The 13096-nt window shown below is 48.1% G+C and overlaps 1 protein-coding gene across 1 annotated transcript in view; it reads right to left on the bottom strand.

The window, feature by feature from the left end:
* LOC124026779 (protein unc-80 homolog) overlaps positions 1-13096 on the bottom strand; it is a gene marked incomplete at both ends in the record, with an annotated part of 63553 nt that overhangs the window by 31473 nt on the left and 18984 nt on the right. The window contains 6 exon segments of the mRNA XM_046339522.1: positions 1293-1440; positions 1719-1850; positions 2398-2506; positions 2508-2770; positions 10370-10638; positions 12423-12572. Coding sequence (XP_046195478.1) covers positions 1293-1440; positions 1719-1850; positions 2398-2506; positions 2508-2770; positions 10370-10638; positions 12423-12572 — 1071 coding nt within the window.

Genomic DNA, 13096 nt, shown 5'->3' with positions numbered 1-13096 from the left:
TTAGGTGGATGGGGGCGGGACAGAGGGAGGGAAGGCAGGACAGATGAGTGGAGGGAGGAGGGGAACATGGCTTGTTTAGGTGGATGGGGGCGGGACAGAGGGAGGGAAGGCAGGACAGTTGAGTGGAGGGAGGAGGGGAACATGGCTTGTTTAGGTGGATGGGGGCAGGACAGAGGGAGGGAAGGCAGGACAGTTGAGTGGAGGGAGGAGGGGAACATGGCTTGTTTAGGTGGATGGGGGCGGGACAGAGGGAGGGAAGGCAGGACAGTTGAGTGGAGGGAGGAGGGGAACATGGCTTGTTTAGGTGGATGGGGGCAGGACAGAGGGAGGGAAGGCAGGACAGTTGAGTGGAGGGAGGAGGGGAACATGGCTTGTTTAGGTGGATGGGGGCGGGACAGAGGGAGGGAACGCAGGACAGTTGAGTGGAGGGAGGAGGGGAACATGGCTTGTTTAGGTGGATGGGGGCGGGACAGAGGGAGGGAAGGCAGGACAGTTGAGTGGAGGGAGGAGGGGAACATGGCTTGTTTAGGTGGATGGGGGCAGGACAGAGGGAGGGAAGGCAGGACAGATGAGTGGAGGGAGGAGGGGAACATGGCTTGTTAAGGTGGATGGGGGCGGGACAGAGGGAGGGAAGGCAGGACAGTTGAGTGGAGGGAGGAGGGTGACAGAACAGACACAGAAACAGAGAGACAGCCGGTGGGTAAACATTGAGCACTCTGGGATGCGTGGAGGTATGAGTGAGGTCAGATTCAGCATCGTGAAGCAGAGTGGACTGGATTACGGTAGAAGATACTTTAAGTATTAGTCGTCTGTCAATCTCATTGTCTACTGTTTGTTTTTAATCTGGAGATTGAAACTCTGCTGGACTTTACATTTTAACGATTGCTATGAGAATGTGATTATATACATTCATTATTTTAAATGTTTAGTGTGATTTGATTGTTGTGATAAATTAGAATGAATTACACAATATATGACTTAGTTTTAGAGAAGTCAACTCACCAATTCACCTGATTAAACCCATAGCATTTCTAAATACTTTACGATGAAATCTTTTATTTGAAACATTTGATGATTTTGGAGAATAATACAAACCCCTCTGCATTGGACAAACAAGAGTGATCAGTGAATTGTGTGATGTCAGTGGAGGCTGATTGGATGAGTTGCATAGCGTGGTTTCATCAGTCCTACCATCAGAGAGGTTGAGAGGGGTGTGTGAGGCCGCTGTGTGTGGTTAGCCGTGGCTCCATAGCAACACACACACACTCGGCACATGCCTCACAAACACTTACTGTTGGTGATGGGCTCCATGCAGAAGCCCAGGAGTGCGTGCAGGAAGTCCACGATGTTGTTGAGCGAGTCCTTGTTGACGTAGTCCCTCATGGTCTGACGGAACTGCAGCTTGTCCAGCTTGTACAGGTTGGTCAGGCAGTTCTGGGCCTGTATGGGGAACAATGGGAACAGTAGATCCAAAATGGAGGATGTCTCAGATTCAAACAGCTATCTCAACCGGAGCCAAAATGGATGATGGTTTCCATTCACTCTGATAAAGCCCCTAACAGATCCAACAGGTCCTATGTTGTCAAATGCTACTGTTTCTTGGACCAGGTCTCTCTCTTGCAAAATAGGTTTTTACCTCAGTGAAAATATAAATATATAACTAAATAAAGTTCATTTAATTCAATTTTGTTAAAGGGGCAATCTGTAAGTTGTCTGACCTGCATGCGGAGCCGGTCCCCTGAGAGACCTCTGTGGCCCTCCCCACAGCCGTAGGCACAACCCAGAGACTTGACCATCTTGATCAGCATGGTAAGAGCCAGCCTGTGGGTACTCAGTGAAGAGCCGTCCTCCTGGGAGTTAAACAGAAGGCATAGGGTAATACACGCTACATATAACATTCACACGAGTTGACAGGTTATGGCCATATTACTCACACCATCATGTTTTATTTTGTGTTCTGTTCTAGTAGAATGACATCTATAATATACATGTAATTATCTCTCTGTGGCCTTCTGTACCACTATTGTTTGTGCAGACAGGCTCTGATGAAGGTCGACTGGCCCAAAGCTCATCCACAATGAAAGAAATTTGCATCTGACTAGAAGTGTGCGGCGATGTTTTCCTGTTTCTGTACGGGCATGTAAAATGAGATCCGTTACAAGATGTATACAGCCTGTCTTTTTACTGTTGTTTTATTTCTTTACCTACCTATTGTTCACCTAACACCTTTTTTGCACTATTGGTTAGAGCCTGTAAGTAAACACAAGGTCTACACCTGTTGTATTCAGCATTTCACTGTAAGGTCTACACCTGTTGTATTCAGCGCACATGACAAATAAACTTTGATTTGAGATAAATGTAAGAGTTGAAAACTCATAGATGTATTCTCACACCCACCTTGCTGTCTTTCTCCTTATTGTTCTTCACATCGTCCTTGCTTCCTCCTCCACTCCCTCCTCCGCTCCCTCCTCCACTTCCCCCACCTCCTCCTCCTCCATCCCCCTCCTCCTCCTCCTCCACCCCCTCCTCCTGGTGCCGCCCCGCTGCACCCTCCAGACACGCCCCCTTGGGCGCCGCTCAGGCTTTGATTGGCCCCCTCCTTCGGGAGGCGTGTCTCATCGTTCTCCTTGTCGTCGGGCTTGGAGAGCTTCTTTCCCATGCCCGGCACTACCCCCAGCTGCAGCAGGCAGTCGATGATGTTGAGCGACACGTCACAGATCCGTGAGCTGATGTCGTGGGTCAGCACGGCGTAGACCGCCCGCAGGATGGCCTGGGAGCGGTAGACGGGGAGACAAGGGGAGACAGAGGGGTCAGTGTCAGGGGTTGGACACATTCAAATGAAGTGCATCCATCCATCCATCACACCATCCATTCATCACACCATCCATCCATCACACCTTCCATCACACCTTCCATCCATCACACCATCCATCCATCACACCATCCATTCATCACACCATCCATCCATCACACCATCCATCCATCACACCACCCATCACACCATCCATCCATCACACCATCCATCCATCACACCATCCATCCATCACACCATCCATCCATCACACCATTGTCACGAACCGGCTCAAAGCCCGTAACAAAGGGAGACAACGTGGAGATAAGGAGTAACAAAAGATATATTTATTAACTAAAGCAACTAAGGAAAATATCCAATGGTGTGTGTAATCAGTAGTCCGTAGTGTAAGTGAGTGTTTTGCATGCATGAATGTGATAATGCAGGGTGTTGAAAGGTGCCAAAGCAAACAAACAAAAGGCCACCAAGAACCACACCACAATCTACAACAGGTGTCTGCATGGAGAGAGTCTCCTCCATGAATTTTGAAGAGGTCTATTTATCCTGGGAGACACCTGGCCCAGGTGTTTCCCATGTAGCTGACGACCCTCTCAACTCCGCCCACCGGCATCCTAATAAGAAAACAAGAACAAAGACAGAATACGGCAGACAGAGTGGGAGGGTCGTCACATTCCCCCCCATAAAACCGGGGACCAACAAGGACCCCGGAACAACATACCAGCCTCCCGCGTCCCAAATTGACACAGGCCTCTGCGTCCCAAATTGACACAGGCCTCTGCGTCCCAAATTGACACAGGCCTCTGCGTCCCAAATTGACACAGGCCTCTGCGTCCCAAATTGACACAGGCCTCTGCGTCCCAAATTGACACAGGCCTCTGCGCCCCAAATTGACACAGGCCTCTGCGCCCCAAATTGACACAGGCCTCTGCGCCCCAAATTGACACAGGCCTCTGCGCCCCAAATTGACACAGGCCTCTGCGCCCCAAATTGACACAGGCCTCTGCGCCCCAAATTGACACAGGCCTCTGTGCCCCAAATTGATGAGGGTTTACGTGTTCACACTTACAATTTGCCCCAGCCAACCTCCTCCCCAGACCTCAGCAACCTTCGCACAGGAAGCAACATTTAAGAGGAAAGAAAACAAGACCAGGAGGGAGCAGACAGGACAGAGAGAACATGACAATACGAAACAATGGTTAGTCACGTAAACATTAGGAACAGGGCGCACGAGAGAGCGCATCAGCAATCACGTTTTCAGTTCCCCGGATGTGCCTCACATCGAGATGGAATGATTGTAAAAATAAACACCATCGCATTATCCTCTGGTTTGGACACATCATGGACCTAAAAAAGTGAGGGGTTATGGTCGGTGTAGACCACAATAGGTACTACCCCCGACCCGACATACACTTCGAAGTGTTGTAGCGCCCAAATGAGTGCTAGCGCTTCCTTTTCAATAACCGAATAGTTCAACTGATAATCGTTAAACTTTTTAGAAAAGAAACTAACAGGCTTCTCAATCCCAGACACATCTGCTTGCAGCAAAACTGCACCTGCCCCCACATGACTAGCATCCACCTGCAAGGTAAATGACAAATCCATGCGAGGAGCAGCCAGCACTGGAGTTGAGGTAAGCAACCTCTTTGAATCTTCAAAAGCGTGTTGACAACGAGTAGACCAAACGTAAACAGCCTTAGCTTTCAGCATATCTGTCAAGGGAGCGACCACAGTAGAGAAGTTATTACAAAAACTACGGTAATAACCAATCATGCCCAAGAAACGCATCAGTTCCTTTTTAGTAGTTGGTGGTGGAAAAGCATCAATAGCCACCACTTTAGCCCGAACAGGACGCACTTCACCCTGCCCAACCACTTTTCCAAGGTATGTAACGGTCGCCTGAGCAAACTCACATTTTGCCAGATTGATTGTGAGGCGACCTGCAGCCAGACGTTCAAACAAGGCTTGAATACGGGACAGATGTTCTTCCCAAGTATCTGCATAGATCACTACATCGTCCAAATAAACAGCGCACCCGGTCAGACCGGCGACAACCCTGTTCATAAGTCGCTGAAAAGTGGCAGGTGCATTGCGCAGACCGAAACTCATAACTGAATACGAGTACAGACCAAAGGGTGTAATAAAGGCAGAGATTTCACGTGCCCTACTCGTCAGTGGCACCTGCCAATAGCCTTTTAACAGGTCAAATTTGCTCACAAACTTAGCTGCACCGACTTGATCAACACAGTCCTCCATCCGAGGAAGAGGAAATGAATCTGGCTTTGTGACACTGTTTACCTTACGGTAGTCCGTACAAAAACGGTTTGTTCCATCCGGTTTACTGACCAAGATACAGGGAGAAGCCCAACTGGAGAAAGAAGGCTCTGCTATCTTACTCTCCAGCATGTACTTGACCTCAGCATCCAGACAACGTAGTTTCTCTGAAGAAACTCTATAGAACCGCTGACGAATGGGGTCAGCACCTCCAATGTCAATATCATGTTCTATTAAGTTTGTACGTGTAGGTGTATCAGAAAATAAACCTGGAAATCTCTGAATCAGACCAACCATCTCTTTCCGCTCATCAACAGGTAGGTGAGTGAGAAGACTGTCTAAAATATCCAGTGTTTCTGAATTTTTCAATCTACCCTGCAATATACAATCGTCAGGACCAGGAACATCTTCCTCCTCATGCACAGATCTAGCACGACAAGAACCCAAGGAAACAACGGTATCAGCCAAAAGAACAGGTTTACCGTCCTCTGTAGAATCCCACTGTTCAGTCTCAGAGGAACGTGCATAATAGGGTTTTAACAGATTTACATGGCACAGCTGGTGTGCTTTCCTCCGTTCTGGAGTGGCAACTAGATAATTTTGCTCAGTGTACTGGCGCACCACTGTATATGGACCTTGAAACTTGGCTTGAAAAGGAGAACCAACAATTGGCAGCAGAGCAAGAACCTGGTCACCTGGACTAAAGTGACGAGGCTCAGTTCGGCGATCAAATATGCCCTTCATCCTATCCTGTGAAGATGATAACTTCTCTTTAGCCATTTCACCAGCGGCATACAGCCGTCGCCGGAAATCACACACATACGAACACAGGGACTGAGGAGGCTCGGGAGACTTCCAGTCATCCTGGAGAACAGATAAAAGTCCACGCACCCTATGTCCAAACACAAGGTCATTTGGACTGAAACCTGTGCTCTCCTGTGAAACTTCCCTAGCGGCTAACAGTAACCAAGGCAACCCCTCCTCCCAATCCTTATCCATCTCAGTACAATAAGCTCTCAACAAAGACTTAAGTGTTTGATGGAAACGTTCCAGTGCTCCTTGACTTTGCGCGTGATAGGCGCTAGACACATTGTGTTTAATATGAAGCTGTTGAAGAACCTGACCAAACAGATTAGAGGTAAAATTAGATCCTTGATCACTCTGAATGACCTTAGGGATTCCAAACAATGAGAGAAACTGAGTCAAAGCTTTTAACACCGATTTAGTCGTGATAGATCGGAGAGGATAGGCAGCAGGAAACCTAGTGGTCTGACACATCACAGTGAACAGGTAACTGCTACCCTTTTAGAATGAGGCAGAGGACCCACACAGTCAATAATTAGATACTCAAAAGGTTGGCTGAGTACAGGAATAGGAAACAATGGTACTGGTTTAATAGCTTGATTAGGCTTACCAGTTAATTGACAGGTGTGACAAGTTTTGATAAAATCAGAAACATCCCTCTTTAATCTAGGCCAAAAGAAATGTCTTAATATGCGATTGTAGGTTTTCCTCACCCCCATATGTCCAGCAACGTCACTGTGAGAAGTTTCCAACACCAACTCACGAAGCTTAACTGGTACAACAACCTGACTAATTGCCTCCCCAGAAAAACACTATCATGAGACACCCACTTTCTCATCAGGACATCCTCTTGGAGAAAATAGCCATGGGCGACATCTCCCAACTGTTCTATAGGCACAATTTGATCACGCAACTCTTCCAACGTGGGGTCATCCCGTTGAGCATTGATTAGATCTGAGCGGGTTACAGATAACGGGATAACAGGGAAAACAGTGACATACTTTGTATTATTATCATTAGTCGGCGCAGTGACTAGTTCGCCACGGCTCATAGAACGTGTCACTGCACACGCAGAGAACACCTCTGGGAAACTCTGTACACTCTCATCAGGAATCCCAACAAATGACGGCTTAGTGGAAACCACTAGAGATGGAAACACAACTGGCCATACCCGCTCACCTGCTAAGTTATTCCCAAGGATAACGTCGATACCCTCAATAGGCAATGAAGGACGCACCCCCACAACAACTTCACCCTTCACCAGCCCACAATCCAACATCAGTTTATGCAATGGAACTGACAGAGTGTTCAAACCTATTCCCCTAATTAGAACACTATTCCCCGAATCAGTCTCAGCAGAAAAGGGTAACACAGACTCCAACACAAATGATTCAGAGGCACCTGTGTCTCTCAGGATCTTCACTGGCACTAGGTCTTTACTTCCTAACATAGACACAAAACCTTCTGTAATGAAAGGTAAATAGTCTGGATCAATATGGACTTTCACATTCTCCTGGGCCTGAGGAAATGAGTCAAGAATGAACTGATGTGGAACAGGTGCAGCTAACGCAGCAGGCTTAGATTTAGCGTAAGCACCCTTTGACCTGAGAAGTGGACATTCGTTTTCCAATGACCTGAACCTTGACAGTAGTGACACTCCTGCCCAAAGTCAGCCTTACCATGGGAGTCAGGTTCAACCCTAGTTGAATAGAACTCTGCCCGAGAATCAAAGTATCTCGGTGAGCGAAGCCCAAATCTATCCGAACACCCCCACTCTTTCCGAATACGGGGTTTTGCAAAGACACTTTTGTGAGTCAACACATACTCGTCCGCCAAAACCGCAGCTTCAGCAACATTCTTTACTTTCTGTTCATTAATATAAGTGGCAATACGATCAGGAATTGTGTCCTTAAATTGCTCTAACATAATCAGATCACACAGCCCTTGGAAAGTCACAACTGCAGAGGCAGAACACCAGCGATTAAACTGTAAAGATAACTGTCGCGCAAACTCAACATGAGTCTGGTTATCGTCCCTTTTTAAAGTTCTAAATCGTTGGCGGTAAGCCTCAGGGACCAATTCATAAATCTGTAACACAGCTGTTTTAACTTTATCATAATTGGCACTGTCGTGTACACTAAGAGCTGAATATGCTTCCTGCGCTTTACCAGTCAGCACACACTGCAACATTAAAGTGCGGTCAGAATCAGGCCAACTCCTAGCGTCAGCAACCCGCTCAAACAACGAAAAGAATGTCTCGGGGTCCCTTTCATTAAACCGAGGCAATAACCGCAAGTTCCCAACAATATCAAATGTCTCTGGGGCACGACCAAAAGCGGAACTACCCCTAGGTAAATCTGGGTCACCTTCCCAAAACAAACTCTCCCCTGAGATCTTTCCTTCCCTAACCAACTCTATACGTTCTTGTTGCAACTTGATTTTAGCACGCTCCATATCTTGTTTAAATGCCAATTCCTTTTCATATTTCACACGATCATGCTCTAGCTTCTCACGATCATGCTCTAGCTTCTCACGATCATGCTCTAGCTGTAACAAAAGCAGTTCTTTCTGCTGTTCAAAAAGAAGGCTACTAGGACTAACCGATGGAATGGCCATTGTAACGTTATGGGGAGACAACAAATCCTCAGCAGAGGCTGGCCCGGTGGTAACTTCAAGAATACCACTCTCCATCAGATTGGCTTTCAATATCAACCTAATAGAATTCTTTAGACGTTTATCACTAATCTCAACCTTGTAGTGTTCCGCGACCTTCAACAGCTGTTCTTTAGTACCTAAATCTAACAATTCCTCTGATGGAGAGCGAATGAACTTATCTACATAAGACGCCATAATCACACAAAAACAATTCTCGCTCTTCCCTTCTGCTGAGCACACCAGAACACAACCCGAGAATTGACAATCACCCTGAGCACCACAGAAGAGAGATGAGATATGGAGCTTCCCCAAAACCTACAATAACTCAACCCTAGTCTTCGTGCAGATTTGCGGTGGGAATTTACGCACTGTAGCCCGCTGGCAAGGAAATAGAACTCCCCAGCATGCTGGCAAATTCCACCAAGCCACGGATGTGCCCCGAGACAACTGCTCAGTCCACAGACACCACACAAAAATAACAAACATTAACCATGCCCAACATATTCCAAAAAATGAAACACGTCGCTAAACCTATCAGGGGAAAAAGGCTATAGCTCCGGGTAGCAAGTTCCACTACCCTACCCAAATCTCCCACCGAGGTACACAGCAGATTACTCACTTCAGACTGACGTCCCAACAGAAAGTAGAACAAGAGTTCAGGCTAGGCAGGGCCTGGAAACTAACCATTATACTCTCTCCAACGCAGCACACAAACCAAACAACAAAGGCAACCAATACTGGGCCGATCACACTCAAACACTATTCAAACCAAACACGTACCTCCACGGTCTCCCAAACCAATAGTTCAAAGATCCCGGACGAGTCCCCACTTGTCACGAACCGGCTCAAAGCCCGTAACAAAGGGAGACAACGTGGAGATAAGGAGTAACAAAAGATATATTTATTAACTAAAGCAACTAAGGAAAATATCCAATGGTGTGTGTAATCAGTAGTCCGTAGTGTAAGTGAGTGTTTTGCATGCATGAATGTGATAATGCAGGGTGTTGAAAGGTGCCAAAGCAAACAAACAAAAGGCCACCAAGAACCACACCACAATCTACAACAGGTGTCTGCATGGAGAGAGTCTCCTCCATGAATTTTGAAGAGGTCTATTTATCCTGGGAGACACCTGGCCCAGGTGTTTCCCATGTAGCTGACGACCCTCTCAACTCCGCCCACCGGCATCCTAATAAGAAAACAAGAACAAAGACAGAATACGGCAGACAGAGTGGGAGGGTCGTCACACCATCCATCCATCACACCATCCATCCATCACACCATCCATTCATCACACCATCCATCCATCACACCATCCATCCATCACACCATCCATCCATCACACCACCCATCACACCATCCATCCATCACACCATCCATCCATCACACCATCCATCCATCACACCATCCATCACACCATCCATCCATCACACCATCCATCCATCACACTATCCATCACACCATCCATCCATCACACCATCCATCCAACATTCTCCAAGCTTCCCTACTAATTCCTCCCCAAGTGTTGTCCAGGCAGGAACCAGGCAGGAACCAGGCAGGAACCAGGCAGGACATTTACTTGACTGTGATATGTGGTTGTCTCACCTAGCTACCTTAAAGATGAATGCATTAACTGTAAGTCGCTTCTGGATAAGAGCGTTTTCTAAATGACTACATAGTAAATAGAGCCCAATGGTTCAGTAATGCCATGGTAGTGTGAGCCATCCTACCGGAGTTGTGATATGTGGTGAACCTGGTTATTCCTCCAGTACAGAAACCCTGTCAGAGACCTCAGACCAACAGGTGACACTCTTTATCACTGCCCCTCACCGTAAGGTCCAGCATGCCATTCTTCAGGATGAAGTTGTTGGTGCCCTCGATGTTGTCTCCCTCCTCCAGGCACGAGTAGTTGATACACGAGTCGGTGAAGCTCCGGGGCAGGTTGGCGCACGCCAGCGTCTCGTGGGGCATCTCTGGGATGGGTACAGGGTTACACAGCTTTTTCATGTGCTCGGTGAAGAAGTCGGCATAGCCCACGTTGAAGGACGCTACTGTGGTGTTGAACGTCGCCATGGTGATGGTGGAGATCTGTGAACGCACTGGCGGCGGAGGGGTGGGAGGAGAGGAGGTGAGGGGGTGGAGACATTCACAGATTTAGAGAAAATGTATATTTTGGATGGATGAATAGATGGATGGAGGGAGGGATGGAAGGAAGGGTTGATGGAAGGCTTGATGGATAAAGGGATGGATGATGGAGTGATGGATGAGTGGATAGATGGAGTGATAGATGGATGGATATATCATTGAAGGTGTTCAGTTCATAACTGTGGGTGATGACAGAATATGGGTGTATGGACTCTCCCTCCCCCTTGGTGTGTACAGTGTTGTGGGTGTAAAGACTGACCCTCCCCCTTGGCGTGAATGGTGTTGTGGGTGTATAGACTCTTACCCTTCCCTTGGTGTCAACGGTGTTGTGGGTGTATAGACTCTGACCCTCTCCCTTGGTGTGAATGGTGTTGTGGGTGTATAGACTCTTACCCTCCCCCTTGGCGTGAACGGTGTTGTGGGTGTATAGACTCTGACCCTCCCCCTTGGCGTGAACGGTGTTGTGGGTGTAAAGACTCTGACCCTCCCCCTTGGCGTGAACGGTGTTGTGGGTGTATAGACTCTGACCCTCCCCCTTGGTGTCAATGGTGTTGTGGGTGTATAGACTCTGACCCCCCCTGGTGTCAACGGTGTTGTGGGTGTATAGACTCTGACCCTCTCCCTTGGTGTCAACGTTGTTGTGGGTGTATAGACTCTGACCCTCCCCCTTTGCGTGAATGGTGTTGTGGGTGTATAGATTCTTAGCCTCCCCCCATTGGCGTGAATGGTGTTGTGGGTGTATAGACTCTTACCCTCCAAATTGGTGTGAACGGTGTTGTGGGTGTAAAGACTCTTACCCTCCCCCTTGGCGTCAACGGTGTTGTGGGTGTATAGACTCTGACCCTCCCCCTTGGCGTGAATGGTGTTGTGGGTGTATAGACTCTTACCCTCCCCCTTGGTGTGAACGGTGTTGTGGGTGTATAGACTCTGACCCTCTCCCTTGGTGTGAATGGTGTTGTGGGTGTATAGACTCTTACCCTCCCCCTTGGCGTGAACGGTGTTGTGGGTGTATAGACTCTGACCCTCCCCCTTGGCGTGAACGGTGTTGTGGGTGTAAAGACTCTGACCCTCCCCCTTGGCGTGAATGGTGTTGTGGGTGTATAGACTCTGACCCTCCCCCTTGGTGTCAACGGTGTTGTGGGTGTATAGACTCTGACCCCCCCCTGGTGTCAACGGTGCTGTGGGTGTATAGACTCTGACCCTCTCCCTTGGTGTCAACGTTGTTGTGGGTGTATAGACTCTAACCCTCCCCCTTTTCGTGAATGGTGTTGTGGGTGTATAGATTCTTAGCCTCCCCCTTGGCATGAATGGTGTTGTGGGTGTATAGACTCTTACCCTCCAAATTGGTGTGAACGGTGTTGTGGGTGTAAAGACTCTTACCCTCCCCCTTGTCATCAACGGTGTTGTGGGTGTATAGACTCTGACCCTCCCCCTTGGCGTGAATGGTGTTGTGGGTGTATAGACTCTTACCCTCCCCCTTGGTGTGAACGGTGTTGTGGGTGTATAGACTCTGACCCTCTCCCTTGGTGTGAATGGTGTTGTGGGTGTATAGACTCTTACCCTCCCCTTGGCGTGAACGGTGTTGTGGGTGTATAGACTCTGACCCTCCCCTTGGCGTGAACGGTGTTGTGGGTGTAAAGACTCTGACCCTCCCCCTTGGCGTGAACGGTGTTGTGGGTGTATAGACTCTTACCCTCCCCCTTGGCATGAACGGTGTTGTGGGTGTATAGACTCTTACCCTCCCCCTTGGCGTGAACGGTGTTGTCTCCGTGGCTGTTGGAGTGGTCTGGCATGTCTCTGAGCAGGGAGTGATGGGAGTGTGAGTGTTTAGCACTCAGGTTGTCTGTGTCTGCAGCCGTGTCTGTGCTCCCTCGCCGCGTCAACTTACCTAAAACACCAACAAACACACAACTCTGAGTGAAAGACACCGGCACACAGCATTACAACCAAACACACACTCATTCACACAACCAAACTCACGTTCCTCTTCCCCTAAGACGGCCTAATAGCCAAATAAGCTCACTGTCATTGCCACAAAACAATGCATACCACATCCTACTGTACCAGTTAACCCACATCTGTTCATTAAGAAAGTAGGGCTAAAAGTATAGGGCTTTTAATAATGGTTACATTCGAATGAGAAAGTCCCTTTTTCTGTGCACCTTTTGCAAAACATTAGAAGCAACAACCTTTCCTAACAACCAGACAAACATTAAGTTAATGAGGCTGACCCAGTTGAGCTGCTGTTAGGGGACTAACTCCTCTGACTTGGTTCCTCAAATGACTGCCTCGCCTGGTTCACCAACTACTTCGCAGACAGAGTTCAGTGTGTCAAATCGGAGGGTCTGTTGTCCTCACACCATTTGCACCCACTGTATATAGACTTTATTTTTTTTCTGTTATGTTATAGAC

The sequence above is a fragment of the Oncorhynchus gorbuscha genome, unplaced genomic scaffold (assembly GCF_021184085.1).
Source record: "Oncorhynchus gorbuscha isolate QuinsamMale2020 ecotype Even-year unplaced genomic scaffold, OgorEven_v1.0 Un_scaffold_2831, whole genome shotgun sequence".
Taxonomy (NCBI): domain Eukaryota; kingdom Metazoa; phylum Chordata; class Actinopteri; order Salmoniformes; family Salmonidae; genus Oncorhynchus; species Oncorhynchus gorbuscha.
This window is presented reverse-complemented; position numbering and strand designations above follow the sequence as displayed.